At 42.3% G+C, this 21,868-nt stretch overlaps 2 protein-coding genes across 13 annotated transcripts in view; both read left to right on the forward strand.

The window, feature by feature from the left end:
- AK7 (adenylate kinase 7) overlaps positions 1 to 536 on the forward strand; it is a 69,582-nt gene extending 69,046 nt beyond the window's left edge. For both annotated transcript variants that reach the window (XR_011250282.1, XM_069559402.1), the window contains one exon: positions 294 to 536. Coding sequence is in view for 1 of the 2 variants with exons in the window: in XM_069559402.1 (XP_069415503.1) it covers positions 294 to 332 (39 nt within the window). In the remaining variant the exon portion in view is untranslated. The remainder of the gene's footprint in view (positions 1 to 293) is intronic.
- Positions 537 to 12,370: 11,834 nt separating this feature from the next.
- The window catches only part of PAPOLA (poly(A) polymerase alpha), a 54,486-nt gene continuing 44,988 nt past the window's right edge, over positions 12,371 to 21,868 (forward strand). For 5 of the 11 annotated variants that reach the window (XR_011250284.1, XR_011250286.1, XM_069559408.1 and 2 more), the window contains exon 1: positions 12,371 to 12,657. Coding sequence is in view for 6 of the 11 variants with exons in the window: in XM_069559408.1 (XP_069415509.1) it covers positions 12,650 to 12,657 (8 nt within the window). In the remaining 5 variants the exon portion in view is untranslated. The remainder of the gene's footprint in view (positions 12,658 to 21,868) is intronic. The other 6 variants (XR_011250283.1, XR_011250285.1, XR_011250287.1 and 3 more) reach the window with 2 other exon arrangements.

The raw sequence follows: 21,868 nt of genomic DNA on the forward strand, positions 1-21,868 counted from the left end.
GTTTTATTATTAAATGTCTAGACTTAAAGTAATGGAAACTATGTTAATAATGAGGACTATTTCTTATTTAGTCGCTTCCAACTCTTATGTAACCCTATGGACTTGCAGTCCTCCAGTCTCCTCTGTCCATGAGATTTCCAGCAGAGAATACTGGAGTGGGGTTGTCATTTCCTTGTCCAACTTCCATTTTTAAGTACAATGAATTTTCACTTTTATAGTACAAACTAATATACTATTAATTCTAAAAAATAATACATTTTAAATTGCTGACACTTTTTTTTTTTCAATTACAGGCAGAATATCTTTTCAAGAATAATCCTGAAACGCAGTAAAACTTTGAAGATATCATGTCATGTGCTTTACCGAGCTGGAGATGAGTTTAACATAGTAATTTGAAAAACTGCTTAAAAAAAAAAAATGTTTTTCTAGTTTGGGGGAAATTCTTTTCTTTCTTCCTGCAATCAAATATTTTATTAAGTAAAATCATAAAAAGCCCTATGCTAATGAGTCACTACTTCATTAAAACCATGCGTGCTGAGTTGCTTTTGTCGTGTCTGTGTGACCCTATGGACTGTGTGACCCGCCATGCTCCTCTGTCCATGGGATTCTCCAGGCAAGAATACTGGAATGGGTTGCCATTTCCTCCTCCAGGGGATATTCCTGAACCAGAGATCGAACCCGTGTCCCCTGTGTTTCCTTCATTGGTAGGCAGATTCTTTACCTCTAGCACCTCCTGGGAAGCCTAATTAAAACCATATTTGCGAGGTAAATTGTTAAGGTGTATCTGTGTATAGCTCATGGGATAAATGTTGATTTACTGTTTCACTCTTCATCTGAGTATTCTGCATGATAATGTTCATAGTAACTCAATTTACAGCATGAAGAAAGTCAGACTACATATTATTCCAACATGTGAGCTAATGAGTTTATGTGACTTGTTATGGCCCCTGCACCAATGGTGTTAGAAATGAAAATACATCAGAACAGTTTATGCTTTTTGAGTCACAGGAAGTCAAACAGGGTTGGTTTCTGCAAGGTGGTTTCTGAGTTTAAGATCAGCACCCAACCTATGAGGCAGAGACAATTATAAACCTCTTGGTAGAAAAATTCATGTAACAGGATGAATAATTTTTAACATCTGTGATAAGTATAAAGTGGCTGAATATTCTTAACAAACTAACTTTACCATATAGCATAAATAATCAATCCCAATGGCCCTTTCCAGTTCTAAAAATCCCATAATTCCCACAACTACACTGGATGAGAAATCGATTTCAGTTCAGTTGCTCAGTCGTGTTCGACTCTTTGCGACCCCATGGACTGCAGCATGCCTACGTTTATCTTAATGACATGTATCATTTCTTTAAATAATATCTGAATATAACTGCACTACACTTTTTACACTACGTTTTTGTGTGGCAAAATATACACAGCACAAATTTATCATTGCAACCATGTCAAAGTGTATAATTCAGTGGTACTAAGTAAATCTGTGACATTGTCCACTCATCACAACAATCTAGCAGCAGAGCTTTTTCATCACCCCAAATGGAAGCCCTGTACCAATTATCACTCTGCATCATCCCCTCGCCACAAGCTTCTAGCAAACACAAATCTGTGTCTATGGATTTGTCTACTCTGGAGAATCATAAAATGTGTGGCCCTTTGTGTCTGGCTTCTTTCACTTAGCATGTTTCCAAGCTCCATCCATGTTGTAGTGTGTATCAATATTTCATTCCTTTCTCTAGTGGTGTCTATCACTCTACACATAGACTGTATTTTGTTTAATCATTCATGCCTTGATGGACAGTTGGGTTGTTTCCACCTTTTGGCTGTTGTGAATAGAGCTGCTGTGAACATTTGAACGCAAGTTCCTGTTTAAACCCCTGTAGTCAATTTTCGGTAGAAACCTAGCTGTAGAAATATAGTCATACGGTAATTCTGTGTTTGACCTACTGGGGGAATTACCAGACTAGTGGGTATATAGTAATATCACATTGTGACTAAGTATATTTTCATGTGCCTGATGACCACTTGTGTATGTCCTTGGGAGAAATCTATATTTGAACCTTTTGCTCACTTTTTATTTGGGTTGTTTATCTTTTTGTTACTGAATTGTTAAAAGTTATTTATGTATTCTAGATAGAACACTCTTATCAGCTATGTGATTGGCAAATATTTCTTCCCATTCTGTGGCTTGTCTTTTCACTCTCTTGATAATGCCCTTTAATGCATAAAACTTTTAATTTTGATGATATCCAAGTTACCAATTTTTCTTTTATGTCACTGCACTGTTTTGTCCCCATTTTTATTATTCTTCGCTTTTTTTTTCTTACTCTTAAATTATATGTATTTTTTAAACTTTTTGATTTGTATTGGACGATAGCTGATTAACAATGTTTTGGGTGAACAGCAATAGGACTTAGCCATACAAATACATGTATCCATTCTCCCCCAAACCCTGCTTCCATCCAAGCTGGCACATAATACTGAGTAAAGTTCCATGTGCTATACAATAGGTCCTTGTTGGTTATCCATTCTGAATATAACAGTTGGTACACGATCTTCCCAAACTCCCTAACTATTCCCTCCCCCTGGCAATCGTAAGTTCATTTTCTAAGCCTTTGCATCTCTTTCTGTTTTGTAAGTTCATGTGTATCATTTCTTTTTAGATTCCACATATAAGGGATGTCATACAATATTTTTCTTTCTCTGTCCGACCTCCTTCACTATGACAATTTCTAGGTCTAACCATGTTGCTGCAAATGCACTGCACTATTTTTGATCCTTATTTCAATTGAAAATACTAAGTAACTAAAGAGAACCTGGGATATCAGGTCCATGAATCAAGGTAAATTGGAAGTGGTCAAATAGGAGATGGCAATAATGAACGTCGACATTTTAGGAATCAGCAAATTAAAATGGACTGGAATGGGTGAATTTAATTCAGATGACCATTATATATACTACTGTGGGCAAGAATCCCTTAAAAGAAATGGAGTAGCCATCATAGTCAACAAGAGAGTCCAAAATGCAGTACTTAGATGCAATCTCAAAAACGACAGAATGATCTCTGTTCACTTCCAAGGCAAACCATTCAATATCATGGTGATCCAAGTCTATGTCTCGACCAGTAATGCTGAAGAAGCTGAAGTTGAATGGTTCTATGAAGACCTACAAGACCTTCTAGAACTAACATCCAAAAAAGATGTCCTTTTCATTATAGGGGACTGGAAAGAAAAGTAGGAAGTCAAGAGATACCTGGAGTAACAGGCAAATTTAGCCTTGGAATATAGAATGAAGCAGGGCAAAGGCTAACAGAGTTCTGCCAAGAGAACGCGCTGGTCATAGCAAACACCGTCTTCCAACAACACAAGAGAGACTCTACACATGGACATCACCAGATGGTCAACACTGAAATCAGACTGATTATATTCTTTGCACCCAAAGATGTAGAAGCTCTATACAGTCAGCAAAAACAAGACCAGGAGCTGACTGTGGCTCAGATCATGAACTCTTTATTGCCAAATTTAGACTTAAATTGAAGAAAGTAGGGAAAAGCACTAGACCATTCTGGTATGACCTAAATCAAATCCCTTACAATTATACAGTGGAAGTGAGAATATTTAAGGGACTAGATCTGATAGAATGCCTGATGAACTATGGATGGAGGTTTGTGATATTGTACAGGAGACAGGGAGCAAGACCATCCCCAAGAAAAAGAAATGCCAAAAAGCAAAATGGCTGGCTGAGGAGGCCTTACAAATAGCTGTGAAAAGAAGCCAAAAGCAAAGGAGAAAAGGAAAGATATACCCATCTGAATGCAGAGTTCCAAAGACTATCAAGAGAGATAAGAAAGCCTTCCTCAGCGTTCAATGCAAAGAAATAGAGGAAAACAACAGAATGGGGAAGACTAGAGATCTCTTCAAGAAAATTAGAGATACCAAGGGAACATTTCATGCAAAGATGGGCTCGATAAAGGACAGAAATGGTATGGACCTAACAGAAGCAGAAGATACTAAGAGGTGGCAAGAATACACAGAAGAACTGTACAAAAAAGATCTTCACGACCCAGATAATCATGATGGTGTGATCACTCACCTAGAGTCAGACATTCTGGAATGTGAAGTCAAGTGGGCCTTAGGAAGCATCACTATGAATAAAACTAGTGGAGGTGATGGAATTCCAGTTGAGCTGTTTCAAATCCTGAAAGATGATGCTGTGAAAGCGCTGCACTCAATATGCCAGCAACTTTGGAAAACTCAGCAGTGGCCACAGGACTGGAAAAGGTCAGTTTTCCAAAGAATGCTCAATCTACCACACAACTGTACTCATCTCACACACTAGTAATGGAGAAGGAAATGGCAACCCACTCCAGTATCCGTGGAGAATCCCAGGGACAGAGAAGCCTGGTGGGCTGTAGTCTATGGGGTCACACAGAGTCGGACATGACTGAAGTGACTTAGCAGCAGCAGTACACGCTAATAAAGTAATGCTCAAAATTCTCCAAGCCAGGCTTCAACAATACATAAACTGTGAACTTCCAGATGTTCAAGCTGGAAAGGCAGAGGAACCAGAGATCAAATGGCCAATATCCACTGGATTACTGAAAAAGCAAGAGAGTTCGAGAAAAACCTCTATTTCTGCTTTATTGACTATGCCAAAGCCTTTGACTATGTGACTCACCACAAACTGGAAAATTCTGAAAGAGATGGGACTACCAGACCACCTGACCTGCCACTTGAGAAATCTGTATGCAGGTCAGGAAGCAACAGTTAGAACTGGACATGGAACAACAGACTGGTTCCTAATAGGAAAAGGAGTACGTCAAGACTGTATATTGTCACTGTGCCTGTTTAACTTAGATGCAGAGAAACACTGGGCTGGATGAAGCAGAAGCTGGAATCAAGATTCCTGGGAGAATCAGATATGCAGATGACACCACCCTTATGGCAGAAAGTGAAGAAGAACTAAAGAGCCTCTTGATGAAAGTGAGAGGAGAGTGAAAAAGTTGGCTTAAAGCTCAACATTCAGAAAACGAAGATCATGGCATCCAGTCCCATCACTTCATGGCAAATAGATGGGAAAACAGTGGAAACAGTGTCAGACTTTATTTCTGGGGGCTCCAAAATCACTGCAGATGGTGATTGCAACCAAGAAACTAAAAGACACTTACTCCTTGGAAGCAAAGTTATGACCAACCTAGACAGCATATTCAGAGAAGGCAATGGCACCCCACTCCAGTACTCTTGCCTGGAAAATCCATGGACGGAGGAGCCTGGTGGGCTGCAGTCCACAGGGTCGCTAAGAGTAGGACACGACTGAGCGACTTCACTTTCACTTTTCTCTTTCATGCACTGGAGAAGGAAATGGCGACCCACTCCCGTGTTCTTGCCTGGAGAATCCCAGGGACGGGGGAGCCTGGTGGGCTGGCGTCTATGGGGTCGCACAGTCAGACACGACTGAAGCGACTTAGCAGCAGCAGCAGCAGCAGCAGCAGCAGCAGCAGCAGCAGACAGCCTATTAAAAAGCAGAGGCATTACTTTGCCAAGAAAAATCCCTCTAGTCAAGGCTATGGTTTTTCCAGTGGTCCTGTATGGATGAGAGTTAGACTATAAATAAAGCTGAGCACCAAAGAATTGATGCTTTTGAACTGTGGTGTTGGAGAAGACTCTTGAGAGTCCCTTGGACTGCAAGGGGATCCGACCAGTCCATCCTAAAGATCAGTCCTGGATGTTCATTGGCAGGACTGATGCTGAAGCTGAAACTTCAATACTTTGGCCACCTCAGTCGAAGAGTTGACTCATTGGAAAAGACCCTAATGCTGGGAGGGATTGGGGGCAGGAGGAGAAGGGGATGACTGAGGATGAGATGGCTAGATGGCATCACCAACCTGATGGACATGAGTTTGGGTAAACTTTGGGAGTTGGTGATGGACAGGGAGGCCTGGAGTGCTGTGATTCATGGGATCACAAGAGTCAGACACGACTGAACTGAACTGAGGCTTACAAGCAGGCAGGCGAGAGACTGCTGCACTCCAGCAATGTCTACAGTGAGGCTACAGGGCTACACTTTTTTAATCAAAGGAAAAGTGGGAAGAGGAAGAAAAACTTTTCTGTCATTTTTTTTTTGACAGTTGGCCCCCCCAAAAAAAAGCCAGTTATAGACCAGAATTACAAGGGCTGAAGATTTGCAGTTTTGAGACACTGGTTATAAATTATCTTTAGAGATGAAAGAGAGCATGGTCAACACGATCATGGAACTTTCATTCTTGAGTAGACGTCATGCTTCCATCATTAGTCCCTCTTTGTCAGCTACAAATCGGCACTTACCAAGAGCACTGTCAAGACTGAACAACAAAGGCGTTTCCCATCAGCCTCTAAGGAGACTGAACCCCAAGCTGCTATAGCTGTTGACCCTTAACAACCCCTGAGGGAGTTCAGGGTGGTGTGAGGCACTTGGTGTGTCAGGGACTGTGGTGGGACAAGTCTTTAGATAGGTGGATGTTTTTAGGAACAGATTTTATGATCTCAGTCCCCTCCTATCTAGAGAAGCACTAAATCCCTTCAGTGTTAGTCACTCAGTTGTGTCTGACTCTTTGTGACCCCATGGAGTGCAGCCCATCAGGCTCCTCTGTCCATGCGATTTTCCAGGCAAGGATACGGGAGTGGGTTGCCATTTCCTTCTCCAGGGTATCTTCCCAACCCAGGGATTGAACCCCGGTCTCCTGCACTGCAGGCAGATCCTTTAGCGACTGAGCTACAAGGGAAGCCCAAATCCCTTCACAGGGATATCAGATCCTCATGACTAACAAAAAAACCTTTTGTAAATTGAGTGCTTCATGGTACTGAACTCCCCCTTCACCAAATCCTTAAATATTGGCCTTCTCCCACTGCCACTTTGGAGCAGTCTCTCAGAGCTGTCTGAGATGTTGCCTCCTGGGCTGTGGTCCTCATTTTGTCCCAAATAAAACTTAACTCTCAATTCTCAAGTTGTAATTTTTTAGTCAACATCCTCCGGGTTGGGCAGGGGAGGTATGTTGTTGTTGTTCCTACGTGGTCAAGCTAGGTCTACAAAATACCGTTTTCATGGGTGCAGGGAGTGTCTCTTCGGGATCACTAACTTACTAAGCTCAGTGGGTAGGATGTGGGGCTCCTGGCACCACTGTTTCATTGTTCTGGGGCACGTCTCCTGCTTCTGCAGCCTGGTCTTGTTGCTGAGCAAGCCTGTTTGGTTTTGGGGTCAAGCACCCCTGCTTGCTTTCTTTTTGACAGTGCTGGGTCTCTGTTGCTGCGAGGGCTTTTCCCTCAGCAGGGAGGGGCTGCTCTCCAGTTGTGGAGTGCGGGCTTCTGGTTGCAGTGGCTTCTCTTGCTGTGGACCACAGGCTCGAGGCACACAGATTTCAGCAGCCGCAGCACGAGGGCTTATAGCTGTGGTGCACAAGCTTTAGTTGCCCTGCGACACGGGGAGTCTTCCCGAAGCAGGGACTGAACCCACGTCCCCTGCATTGGCAGGCGAATTCTTATCCACTATACCACCAGGGATTAGGGTGATGGCAGAGTAGAGTCTGGATGTCAGGTGGATTTGAGAGGTGGAACCAGTAGGACTTGAGGATGGATTGGGTACGGGCAGTGAGGAAAAGGAAGGATCAAGGATACTGACTTGTTCTGAGCCTAAAGGATGACTGAGCTATTCAGAGAGAGGCAGAGATAAGAGAAAGCACAGGTTCGGGCCAGTTCTAATTAAAGTGCTACTGCAGTTCTGAGACAGGAAGCAGGCAGGGCAAAACTTTTAAAAGAATGACCTATGACATAGCCCACAACATAACCTGATTAGAATCTACTAGGTCCAAGACTTCCCTAGTGGCTCAGATTAAAGCAACTGCCTACAATGCGGGAGACCTGGGTTCGATCCCTGGGTAGGGAAGATCCCCTGGAAAAGGAGATGGCAACTCACTCCAGTACGCTTGCTTGCAAAATCCCATGGACAGAGGAGACTGGGACGGTCGCAAACAGTTGGACACGGCTGAGCAACTTCACTTCACTTCAGGTCCGAGGAGGCAGAAAAGCAGACTTCCACCTGAGTTTGAGCCTCAGTATATGCTCACTGTAGCACATGAGCACGCTAAATGACATACCCCGGGTGCCATGACTTGCCAAGGACAACCACAGAAGGTCAAAAAGTGGGCAGTGGCCCAATTCCTGGAAATCCTCTCTTACCCCCAAATAGCTAGAATACTCCTCCTACTCATTAGCCTATGAAATTACCCACCCCTACAAAAACTGACAACCCCCATTCTCCCCTGCAGCTCCTGCCTCCTGACATGGCCCACACTCTATCTATGGAGTGTGTATCCTCCCCCGATAGACCTGTTTTCACTTTACTGTGGCTTACTCTTGAACTCTATCCTGCTCGAAGCCAAGAACCCACGCTTGGTGGCTGAGACTCAGACAAGACCTGTGATGTGACCATCCTCTCTCTTCCCTGGAAGTCCTTCCTTTCATGCAAATGACAGAAGACACATTCTTCAAAACAGCAACATCTAAAAGGGGAGTGAGAACTTCATGAAAAGATAGCTCAAGAGTACAGCACTATTAGATAGAAGTGTTTGCTATTATTTTGACTTTAGTGACTCAGAAATCTGCCTTTTGATTGAAATTTTAAAAAGTATATACCAGTCGTAGCCAAATGAGTCATTATAGTTTATTATTTGGATTAAAAAAAATCTCTGTATCACACAGTGTCTCCAATGATCACCTCTTAAATAACACAGAAATACAAACCAGGTAATCCTCAATAGGTGAAGAAATTAAAAAATATTTTCTGTGCATGGGACTTACCTGGTGGTCCAATGGCTAAGACTCCGACTCTTTGCAACCCTAAGGCCCTACTGTCCACAGGAGTCTCCGGGCAAGAACACTGGAGTGGGTTGCCATTTTCTTCTCCAGGGGACCTTCCTGACCCAGGGATCAAACCCACATCTCTTAAGTCTCCTGCATCGGCAAGCTAGTTCTTTACCACTAGGACCACCAATTAAATAAATAAATATTTTTAAAAATTCCTCTGCATTTTTTTATTTGCATGCACTATGTACCTAAGAGAACCAATCTGGGAATCTTCCCACCAGGACACTGTTTGTGTGGAAAATGCAACTTGAATGATACTTAAGATTCAGGTAGAAAAATATCTCCCCCCTTTCTTAGCAGCTGGTGGAAAGCAGGCCGTGGGGCAGACTGTTGCAATAAGGCAGCAGCTAGAGGTAGTGGGATGGAGCTCCAAGGACATGCAAGGCAAGGCTAACACTATAATTGGCTTTATCTCACTCTCCACTGTCCATGGCTCAAACTACATCCTTAATTGACGATTTGTGACCACCTAGCTCATTACTCACTTCTGAAATATGAGTTGGATTAGATTGTAGTGGCCCAGTGAGGCAAAGCCCTTCCAGAACTGAAATAGGATTCCAAGACACCATCAGTTGCTTTCAGAGTTTATAATCTGTCTCCAGCCTTTACATCTCAATTCCTGGAGTGTTTTCAATAGCCTCACAGACTTTTCTGAAGGTCCCAAAGGCACATCAAAATCAACCCATATCAAACCATTCTCACAATCTTATCTCCTGGCTCAGTTATCTTCTTGTCTCCTAATTCATTTGTTTTGTCCCCTTCCTAGAACCTTCATAATCATCTTTGTTTTCTCCCTGCCCTCCTACGTCTAAACCAGGATTAACCACAATGCCTAAATCTCTCTCAAATTGGATTAATTGGAAAAGACCCCCAATGCTGGGAAAAACTGGGAGCAAAAGGTGGCAGAGGGTGAGATGGTTAGACAGCATCTCTCGCTTAATGGAAATGAATTTGAGCAAACTGGGAAATAGTGAAGGACAGGGGAGCCTGCTGTGCTGCAGTCCATAGGGTCTCAAAGGGTTGGGAACGACTTGGCAACTGAACAACAATCTTATTCCCATAACTTCCAAAGGCTTCCCCATTCACAAAAAGATCCATATCTTTCAGAAAGGCTACAGGTCTCAGGTCAGACTGTGTCAGCTATAAATTGGCCCTTGCCAAAAGCACTTGCCATCTGCCTCTGCAGGACTGAACCCTTTGCTGCTGCAGCTCTTGACCTCCAATAGGATCTGAAAGGAGTTCAGGGTGGAGAATGAGGCATTTTGTGCTCCAGGGAAACTGGTGGAACAGGTCTGTAGAGAGTTATTTTCAGGAACTGATTTCATGACCCCAATCCTTGCATCTCCTTATATCTAGAAAAGTACTAAATCCCTTCCTGGTGACATCAGCTCCTCCTGACTAACAGAAAACCTTTCCTAAGATTAAGTGCTTGATTGTGTAAACTCCTCCTTCACCAAAATCACATATATTGACCTTCCTGCACTACCCCTTTGGAGCAGTTTCTCCAAGCTATCTGAGGTGCTGTCTCCTGGGCTGCAGTCCTCATTTGGCCCCAAATAAAACTTAACTCACATGGTGTGCCTCTTTTTCAAGTCAACAGTTGGCTCCTCTGAAAGACTGTTTGACCGCAGTATCTAAAGTTGAACTGATTTATTTTTATTCTTGGTTCTTATTACGAAGTATAATTCCCTTCGTTCATGGGTTTATCTGCTCTCACTCACCCAGAATGTAAGGTAAGTGGGTCAGTATTTGACCATCATCAGTGCCCATTTTTATGAGCAACTTATAAACATGTTATTAATTTCACTAGAGCTTAGATTTTCAAAAAATCTAAAGACAAGTCTATTACTGGGCCCCCAACTAAAGCCACAAGAGCTAAGGGCTAACGAGTAGAACTGGAATAAAACACGTCTGTCTCCAGGCCACTGCTGTTCAGTACAATTGAGGGCCACATATATAATTTATATTTTTGTAGCAGTCGTGTTTTAAAAGATGTTTATTTGGCTGCATTGGAGCTTAATTGCACACACAGGATCTTTAGTTGTCACTTGTCTCATGCAAACTCTTTAGTTGAGGCATGCAGGGTCTAGTTTCCTGACCAGGGATGGAATCCAGGCCCTCTTGCATTGTGAACAGAGTCTTTCCCACTGGACCACCAGTAGTCACATTTTAAAAAGTAAAAACAAACAGTTGGAATTTTCATATTTTTAATGCATTATATTTAAATCAAGATATAAAAAACTGTCAGTGAGGTATTTCACATTCTTCTGTTCATACTAGTATCTCCGACAACACATGTGATTTGTACTTACATCATATCTTAAACGGAATAGCTTCATTTTACATGTGACAAACGGCTACCCTATTGGACAATGTGGGTTTTAGATCCTTGTGGTTTTCCAGTCCCACTAAACGTTTGGTGAAAAAAAGGGAAATCTTTGGTTAGACTTCCTGAGAATTTACAAGGGCATATTAACATGTTTAAAGAATTTAGAACTTTAATTTCCCCTATGACTGCTCCCCTGCCCTCCATTAAGCTCTGTGTGACCCTCTGAAATGCGTTCTAAATTCGAAGGAAGGAGAATCAAAGTCTAGTCAGTCTGGGACATTCTTTCTGAAACTGGCTGGAGGTTCGGAGTGAACGCTTAGGGACAGAATGGATTGAAAAAAACACAGCCTTGGGGAAACTGGAGGCGAAAAGGCCTTTGCTAACATTCCAAGGGTTACGGCCACCTACGTTTCTACTGAGTGACAGCTTTATTAGTGAGTTCCAGGGCCCCAGTTGTCAAAAAAAAAAAAAAAAAAAGCTCGTGTTCCCGAAGCCGCGGTCATCAGAGTCCTAGCCTTCAAATTTCCATTCACTGAAGTTATTTCTCGAGCGCCTGCGTACACATTAGCGGGCAGAACAACTTCCAGGCCTCGACCCCACGCTCCTCTCTGTTGCTGGCTGTGCCAAGCACCCCTCTTGCATTATCGCATTCAACAGGCGCCAGTCCCCTGGGAAGCAGGCAGACACTCAACTCCTCAAAAAAGCAAGGAGAGGCTGGGTGACTTGTTACAATTCAGTGATACCGTGCCGAGCTCCGCGCTCGACTGGCACCCGGGGCGAGTGGCGGGCCCGCGAGGGCGCCTCAGGCCCCTCCAAGAGCCTCCACCAACCGGTCTGAGTAGCAGCGCGACCTCGGGCGGCGAGACCTGGGCGACCTCACAATGCACCAGAAGCGACGCCCCTCTCCGGGCCCTGCCGCGCGCAGTCCGGGCCGCATCGGCGACGAGACCAGCCCAAGAGGGGACACGCTCCCCTCCGCCGCTCAGAGAAGGAACCCCTCACCTTTCTCACCCTGTCCCGCACCCGGACTGCAGCCGCGGAAGGTGGACAGGATCCGGGCGGAAGTTTCCGGGGCTCCAGCCGGAAGTCGCTGGGGCGCAAGCAGGCTATTGAACTACCCTTCCCGTGAGGCTTCGCGGCGCCTGCGGCTGCTGCGCGCAGGCGCGCGTCCGGCGTGCGTGGCGACGTCACCGGTTCTAGAACGTTGCTGTGGTAGCGCTCGGGCGCCATGTTAGGACGAAGGGGAAGGAGGAGAAGCGCTTAAAGCGGCGGGAGCGGGTGCGGGAGTGGGGTAGGACCCAGGGCTAAGGCAGGCCCCCGCCCCCCTCCCTCCCGCCTCAGTGGATCATGCCCAGGGCGGCAGCGGCGGCGGTTGCGGGGGGGAAGTGACTGGGCGGTGCCGGCGCAGGAGACGATGCCGTTGTAAGTGATTTGTATTCTGTTTTCTCCCGCATGCCGACGGGGCCTTGGGGGGCGTCGGGCGAGGGGGAGGGGTCGCGGGAGCCGGGCCCTCGCCCCGCGGGGGAGGCCGGCAGGACTGGGGCTCTTCCTGTTTCCTCCCTCCCGTTCGCCGCTTCACTTCCCCCTTGTGCTCCGTTCCCGCTTCCCACTACCCCCCCCCCCCCCCAACTCCCTCGCTTTGGCGGCTGTCCGGCCGGGGGCCTTCCCCTTCCGAAAAGGGCCGGAGGAACCTCTTTAACTAGAGTGCTCGAGCTTGGTCCGATAATAGAAAGGAGGCGAGAAAAAAAAAAAAAAAACCCGGTGGCCAGCGGCCCGGGCGGAAGGCCCTGCTGCTCCTCGCGGGGTCTGCGCTCGGGGTTCGGGCTTGGCCCCCCGCCCCCACCCCGGCGCCTGGCGGGCTCATTCTGCTGCTTCTGTTCCCGGCCTACGTCTCCTCACCGTTTCCAAGTTGGCCCACGTCGTGCGCCAGTGTTAACCCACTTCACGTCCCAGCTTGCATGAACACGAGTTTAAAAAAAAAAACAAAATCCAGTTTTGAGCGTCGAGCCCCGCTGTTTGAAACCTCTATCCCCTCCACCCGCCCCAATCCCCTCCAGTCTTCAGTCCCCGGAAAAGGGGCATTTTCCCGGGCGCCCTCATCGAAAGGCCTTGCGTTACGTATTGCTCTCCCGGTTTTGTTTTGATAGGGTCGCCGGAGTTCTTCCTGCTTCCGTCTCTCCATCTGCAGTGATAACTTTTTTTGTTTTTCTGATGGTAGACTTTTTCTTACTGTAGTTTGTCTTCGGCTTTTAATCCCACTAGGCCTACATCTTTTACTTTCTTTGCCTTGTAGAGTTTTTTTTTTTTTTAGTTTTCTTTTTCTATTTGAAGGACTGGGATGTAATTTGAGAACTCATTGTTGATAGAAAGATTACAGCGTTTTTTCCCTGCGTGTATACACAGCAGTGCAGAGGCCTAAATAGTGAGACTGCATTTCTTACATTTTTGAAGATTCAAGGGTAAGAAACGAAGGGCTGAGGCGTTCTCTTCGTTGTAGCCCCCAAGCATGTAATCGACCCTTGAAGTTTTGCTTCAAGGTAGAAGAGAAATTTTAGAGTTTCTGACACCTACTTTAGCGCCTCAGGTTTTTTTGTTTTTGTTTTAAGTAAAATTAACTTTTCTGCAAATATGTGTGATTATAGTTTTACAGTTTTATTTATGTACGTATATGTGTCTCTTTTCAGGTGAGGCTGTAACTTTGAAACAGGCATTAAACGCACCTGTCGTACTTTACACGATATTTTAGAAAGGAATTTCACCCTCCTTCTCACCCACTCCAGTCATTTTGTTAAGAGGCCTATCAGAGTATTATTTCTGTAATGAGAATATTTGTTTTAATTAAATATATAGACCTAAAGTCTTGTAATCTGCAAGGCCCCTGTTAATTGATTTCTTCCTTTTATGGAACGATAAAAAGGGTTACTAGGAGAACCGAGTCTTAGCAGGATTTTTGTGGCATTTTTTAATTCAGCAGCTATTAAAGTCAACCTTAATGTTTGCAGTAATGCCACATGACTGTGTTAGCTCACATTTTACTGCTGTTTTTAAAAAAGGACTTCTCTTTCTGATAATCTATCATGTCAGTATTAAACACGAAATGTGTTCTTAAAGTGGTTTAATTTATGTCTTTTAGAAATTGACAGTTCTTTTATACCTACTTTTTCCCAACATTGGGGAAGGGAAGTATACATTTCTTTTAAAGACCTAAGTACTCAGATTTTTGGGAAGTTAGTTCAGATGTTTAAAATGGGAGAGACAGTGAAGGCAGCAGATTCCCACACATGGATATTGCCTTTCTAGTGTGTTTCTTGAAATGTGGACAGATATTCATTAGCTGTCCCTCTTGTTTTTAACCCTAAGTGTACTATAGCCCTTTTGAAATAAACTAAGTCGCTTCAGTTGTGTCAGACTCTGTTGGACCCCATAGACGGTAGCCCACCAGGCTCCACCGTCCCTGGGATTCTCCAGGCAAGAACACTGGAGTGAGTTGCCATTTCCTTCTCCAATGCATAAAAGTGAAAGTGAAATCGCTCAGTCGTGCCCGACTCTTAGCGACCCCATGGACTGCAGCCTACCAGGCTCCTTTGTCCATGGGATTTTCCAGGCAAGAGTATTGGAGTGGAGTGCCATTGCCTTCTCCGATTGAAATAAACTGGAAAGGCCAAAGACAGCCAAGTTAAATAGGCTCCCTGCCCCCCATTAGTTTACTTTGTTTTTCATGTTTTGGTGTCATTAATTTCATGTTTTGAATTGTGATTTGCAAACTGTATTAGTGTTTGACTTCCAGTTACATGTTCAGTATGGCTGTTAAAATTGTATAGGGGGTGGGGTAAAGGTGTAGACCGTAGATAAGTTGTCAGAATGGATAAAATCAAAACAGTATTGAAGTTAAGTCATTAGAAAATCATTAGAAAACATTGTGAACAAGTCTCCTGTATATTGTCCCAAAGCATATCTAATTGCACATATAATTTTGAAAAGCTGACATGGGTTAAGAGCCATGGTGATGAAGTTTCCAAGATTTTTGATAGTCTTCAGACCCATTAATACAGGATTTCTCATGTTGGTAGTATTGATATTTTAGGCGAATAATTCTGTCCTGTGTATTGTAGGGTGTCTAACAACATCCCTGACCTCTAGATTTCAGGATTCTCACTCCCCATATTCTGGTAATGACAACCAAAAATGTGTCCAAATGTTGCCAGGTGTACCCTGGGGACCAAAATCTTGTTGAGAGCCACTGCACTAATATAAAGTATAATACTGTATGGGGACTGTATTCCAATTTCTGCCTTATTCTGTGCTGGTTAGATCTTTATTTATTTTTCAGCTCACTTCTGGCTATCACTGGTAATGAAAAGACTTCAAGGAGAATAAACGTTATCAATGATTTAACATTCATGCCACATTTGTAGGGTATTATTGGAAGAGATATTTAGCAAGAGTTGGCTGGAGACAATAGCTTTCCTTCCAGATACTTGGAGTTGTCACCAAAAAGGGGGGAATTGGAGTAGTTTCATGTAGCGATAAGAGCTAGAAGTGGGACCGTTTGGTGGAAAGTAATATTGTGTAGCAGTGGTTTTCAGACTGTGACCTGTAGAAGTCTGGACGTCAGGGGTCTTTGATCCTTCGAGAGTGCATAAAAGCTAAACTGTTCACAGTGTTGAGATGTTATATCTTTTTCAGTCTGTTGATATTTGCACCAGTGCTGTGAAAGTGATGGGTGATGATGCTTGTGCTTTACGAAGAATTGAGGCAGAGGCGCCGTATCCTTCCAGTTGTCATTATTTCACTACACACATGCACACAGACACACAGTTTGAAAAAAAAGTCCTTGATGAAGCAGTAAAAATATTAATTTTACTAAGACTCTTGACCCTTCAGTTTGTCTTTTAAGTAAATTGTGATTTTAAAAAATAAATAAATAGTGATTAAATGGAAAGTACACATTAAGCTGCTAAAAAGAAGGATGGTTGTTTTGTGAAGAGCTCAGCTGGTTGATTTGTGAGCTAAGCTAGTACTTTTCTTATGGAGTTCTGTTTTTACCTGAAAGAACAAGTGATGAACCATGATGTTCATACTTGATGACTTAGCATTTGCTTGAAAAATGGAGTCTGTCTTTAAGGAAAACAACTGACAATGTAGTCAGTGATAAAATTTGAGCTTTCAAGCAAAACTTAGAATTTTGCAATGCTTGTTTTTGCCATTGTGAACTTAGTCAGCCTCCCAATAATTAAAAATATTTCTGATTTGATTGATGGTGATATTAATGAACACTTTAAAAATACTGTGGTTTTTAAAATGTGTCAACATTTGGAAGGCAGGTGTAAGTGCAGGATGGACCAATGGATTTTAATACAAGAATACAAAGGGTTTTTTGCTGTGGTTTCTGCTTTCATATTGTAACTAGGCTTTAAGAAATTACCACTTGGGGCATTTTGGTGTAGTATTAAAGAAGAATATCCACAGTTATTTGAAAAGACTGTTAAAATACTCTTCCTTTCCACTTACAGTGGTGTAAATCCGGGTTTTCTTCCTGTGCATCTGCCGAAACAGTTTATCGAAAAGGATTGCATGCAGAAGCAGACATGAGAATCCAGCTGTTTTTTATTAAACCAGAATTAAAGAGACTTGCAAAAATGTAGAATAGTGCTGTTCTCACTAAATCTTTTGTTTTAGAAAACAGTTATTAAAAAAATCACTTATGTTGGCATATGATAGATCTCTTGTCACTTAAATGAATTGGCATTTTAAAAAATTTCCGTTGGAATCTCTAATGCAGTAAACAGTGACAGACATAATCCACATAAACATGAGCTTATTTGAGTCTTTATGACTTGTAAAAGAGTCCTAAGACCCAAAAGTTTGAGAAGTGCTGATGTATAGTAACAGCTGACAGCTGTCAGGCTGCTGTTTGCAATGGTGGCGTCAGTGCAGCATCTCTGGTGGGTTTGGAACTGTCTGGAGGAATGGACACACCTGATATAAAGACGTTTTTTGTTGTCAGTGAAAAACAGTGTATTAAGTAATCTTTAAGAAGGGTAGCGTCTGAGAGTTTTTGATTATCACACTTTAAGATTTAGAGGTTTTGTAATGAGCTGCTTCATAATGCTGGTTGTGGTTTTGAAATGTGATTGTTGTTTATTCAGTCGGTTGTGTCGACTCTTGATGACCCCGTGGACTGCAGCCTGTCATGCTCCTCTGTCCATGGGATTTCCGAGGCAATAATAATGGAGTGGGTAGCCATTCCCGTCTCCAGAGGATCTTCTTGCACCAGAATCCAGCTTGCATCTCCTGCATTGCAGGTGGATTCTTTACTGCTGAGCCATGGGAAAGCCCATGTGATATTTTACCGTAAACATGTTTTCAATTCATGCTATTTTGATGGAGAAATTGGGAGGGAAGGTATTGGATCTGGGTAAATTTATAAGCCTATTCACTTCCTACTCTCTGACTGCCCCCCACCACCACTCCCTTAAGCCTTCTAGCTTGAAAACATCTTTTAAAATGTTTTGATTCATCAGAATATTCCATTTCTTGGCAGCTGAACTACTTCAAGTTAACATTACAATTAAATTTCACCTTCAGTTGCTTGTAGCCAAGTTTATAGAAGCTCACTTTAGGCAAAATGAGGCCAGTTGGAGTCCCAGCTATTTTTCACTTTTGGATGGTGGAAGAGGCTTGTCTTTTATTTGGTATGTTCATCGTCCTGATTCTTCAGCAGCTTTTAAATGACTGTACAGTCTCAGTTTCTGACTCATGAAACAGCCCCATTGCAGGGGAGATTCGTTCTTGAATGAATGAATGAATGAATGTGACAGTTGCTCAGTCATGTCTGGTTGTGACCCTGTGGACTATATGGTCTGTTGAATTCTCCAGGCCAGAATATTGGAGTGGGTAGCTGTTCCGTTCTCCAGGGGATCTTCCAATTCAGGATCGAACCTAGGTCTCCCGCATTGCAGGCAGATTCTTAACCATCTGAGCCATCAGGGAAGCCCACTAAGTTGTAGATTGGAACCCAATTCGACTCTGGGTTCCATGTTTCATTCTCATCCTCGTACTGTAGCATTTCCTGTGTACCTCAACTCAGTTGGCGCCTGTTGATGTGTCTTAAGTATACTTAAGTTTCAAGATCGGGTTCTCAAAAAATATTTGTTTAATCTTTGGATTGCAGGTTTGCAGAATTTTATAGCATTCTGATTTGAAAACTTAAGAATTTGGGGAAGAAGAAAATGTAGAAATTAAAAATAGATAATCTTTATTCCTCTTCTGTTACAGAATTGTCTCAAATTTCTATTCCCTCTATATTTCAGAAACCAGATTCTTGTATTTTACAGTCTTTGTAGTTCTTAAGGTTTTATTTAAGAATAGTATTCCTGTCATTTTGGTTATTAGCATCTAAATTGTATATCCTGGAGTTAATGTGTATAATACTATGATATAATATGTTGTTGAATATTTTTTTCTGATACACTTAAAAATTTTTTTAGATTCTCTAGTTACATTTCCCTCATTTTCAAATTATGCATGACAAATACTGATGCAGGAATGCTGTCATTTGGCCACTTTTGTTGTTTTTACTTCTAGCCCCTTTCGGACATCAAAGTGACAGTTAGAAGTGCCCTTAGGAAAGAGGGGAAAATACCTGGCCTTTGTTACAGTTGAGTAATGAGTGCTTTTCTCTGGATAATCAACCGTTTATTTCCAAAGTTTGACCTTGGGATTCATCATAATTTGTTCCCCCTGAGGGTGAACTATTGCTTCATCTGTAGGTGCTCTGATGCTTACTAAATACTGGTTGGATGAGCCACCTGGATTACCTATTTTAAGATTGTAGTTAGGTTCTAACTATATTTAGTACCTCTTACACAGGCTGAAGGTGATATAGCCATTTAGAGTAACGTCTTAGCAAATACTGTAAGCTTGACTGTTAAGCTACTAGTAAAATTTAAATGTATTTTAAACTTCTTGTGAAAGAGTAGATTGTATTATTTCTGCTAAGAATTAGTATTTAGTGCACATTCAGATATTTTAGAGAGATCACATATTCTTATTTTGTTCAGTGTCCTTTTATCCTGCTTGAGTGGACACATTATGTTTACGGTTAAGGCCTTTAAACAGCAAATTATATAATTTATACCTAAAGATTATATATAAAGATATATATATCATGTTATTATGATTTATCTGATTACTTTCAAGGAAGGTAAGCTAAGCTTTCAGTTTTAACTTTACTGACTAAAACTAACAAGAAATGAGTGTTTTCTGTTGACTAGTATCTACATTTTGAGGCAATTGGCCCTGTTAATATGATGGGTCTCCAGTTCCCATATGAGGTCTCCAAATGTCCCATATGAGGAGGCAAGGATTCATCAGTAGCTTGAGCTTTGTTTAAATTGAGGTGAAAGCCATTAAATATTAACCATTTCCGAAAACACCGTTGGTGATTTGTTGTCCTTTCGGTTAGTGTGCCATCTGCTGAGACTGCTCTTCTGTTCTCCAGTTGTTTATAGAGCGCACATCTCCTGATCCTTTTCCTTTGGCAGAGCCTTGATTCTTTCTTTCTGTGCTGTTTATTATAAGCTTTTACTTTGCACCCATCTTTTGTTTAAAGATCTGAATCTCTGACCAAATTTGAGATTGCCACTGAGGATAGAGACTATCTTTGTATTCCTGATTTTAGTGTTGTCTCTCATACATATTTGGGATCCTAATTCAGTAAGTTTCAGCCTAGTAATATAGTTTTTTGGAAAAAATAAATGAGGAAAAAGTGCTTTTAGGAAAATTGGATTACTGAAGTTTGATAGATAACCTTGAATGCTTTGCCAGTGCTCTAAAGCTGTAAATCATGGTTTGTATTTAATTTTCTAATCACAGAGCATTACACTGAAGAGGCCATCTTAAAGTTTTTATTTCAGTTCTTTAACTGTTTGAATAGGATAAACTACAGAGCCAATAATGAAAATGCTAATTATTGATTTAAATTGAGCAGTTATTTGGTGTCTCTTGCTGTTGGGGAATGATTTCAGGGGTGGGGGGTTTAGCCTCTTTACCATCACAAACTTAATGGTGAATAGTAAGAATTAGATTTTCAACTTCTGTATGATTTCATCAATTAAAAAAATACTTAAAACAAAATGTTAGAAGATGAAATTATTCCACCAGTCAATTCTGCTTGTTACATTTCTATGCATGTATAGACATAATAGACATAGGTGGTACAGATGGTAAGGAATCTGCCCGCAGTGCAGGAGACCCAGGTTAGATCCCTGGATGGGGAAGATCCCCTGGAGAAGGGAATGACAACCTACTCCAGTATTCTTGCCTAGCAGCCCACAGTCCATGGGGTTGCAGAGTCAGACACAACTGAGCCACTGAACAGCAAGATGGATGTAACACACAAATGATTTTTGAAGATACAAGACTGTATGTTATGAAAGATGTCTGGAGGCTTAACTATTACAGTCAAATGCCTGAGGTCATACCCTGACCCAGTGAATTTAGGTCAGCCTTTCCTCTCTTTGGGCTTCCCTGGTGGCTCAGAGGTTAAAGCGTCTGCCTGCAATGCGGGAGACCCGGGTTTGATCCCTGGGTTGGGAAGATCCCCTGGAGAAGGAAATGGTAACCCACTCCAGTATTCTTGCCTGGAGAATCCCATGGATGGAGAAGCCTGGTAAGCTACAGTCCATGGGGTTGCAGAGAGTTGGACGTGACTGAGCGACTTCACTTTCACTTTCCTCTCTTTAGTTTCTTCATCTGTAAAATGGAGACAGGTAATAGTAGAGTCATTCGAACAGTTGGGAATAATGTGAAGTGCTTGCCACACTGGAATATCCTGAGGTTTCAATAAATACTATTATCATACTTACATTCTGCAACACCTAGCATGGTGAGCATCATCCATGCTGCTACCTCGTTCTTTTTATGTAGCGTAGATTTAAGTTGTAAGAATGCACCATAATTCGTCAGTCCTATATCATATTAATGGATATTTAGGTGGTTTCCAGTTCGTAGTGCGCTGTGAACAACGTTCCAGCGAACAGCCTTGGGTAACTTTTGTACTATTCCTATGAGAAAGGTCAAATTCCAGAATCTGTGGGGTCAAGAGAGGTATTTATTTACAAATACCAAGCATGGTCCCTTTATAGAGGATAATGCTGGAATAGGCACTGCCCATTTCAAGATCATTGTTGCTCTACAGGATTTTGGGCCCATATTTGGCCTGTCTCTCTCGAATCCATTGTATAGGAATGAGCAGTAGAGATTTGTGCTTTCCTGTACACATTTTATGTATTAAAAAGGTAAATTAAAGAGCATCAGTCTGCCAATTTCAGGGCCTTCAGTTTGAGTCCTGGTGTCCTAGTGAATTGTGTAAGATAGATTGCTAGAGGTGAAATTGCTAGATATAGCTTTAGAAAAAAATTTGATGACTCCAGACTGCTTTTAAAAATTATATGCCAAGTTTACCTCCTTTGATGGATAAGAGTGCTCATTTTCTTATACCATTGCTAATATTAGATGTTTATAAGTCTTTCATTTTTACCAGATATACATCAGCCCTCTTTTTCTCCAATCTGACAGAAAAAAAATGATTGTCTTAATGTGCTTCCTTGATTTGCAATGAAACTTTTTA

Source organism: Ovis canadensis, chromosome 18 (genome assembly GCF_042477335.2).
Source record: "Ovis canadensis isolate MfBH-ARS-UI-01 breed Bighorn chromosome 18, ARS-UI_OviCan_v2, whole genome shotgun sequence".
Taxonomy (NCBI): domain Eukaryota; kingdom Metazoa; phylum Chordata; class Mammalia; order Artiodactyla; family Bovidae; genus Ovis; species Ovis canadensis.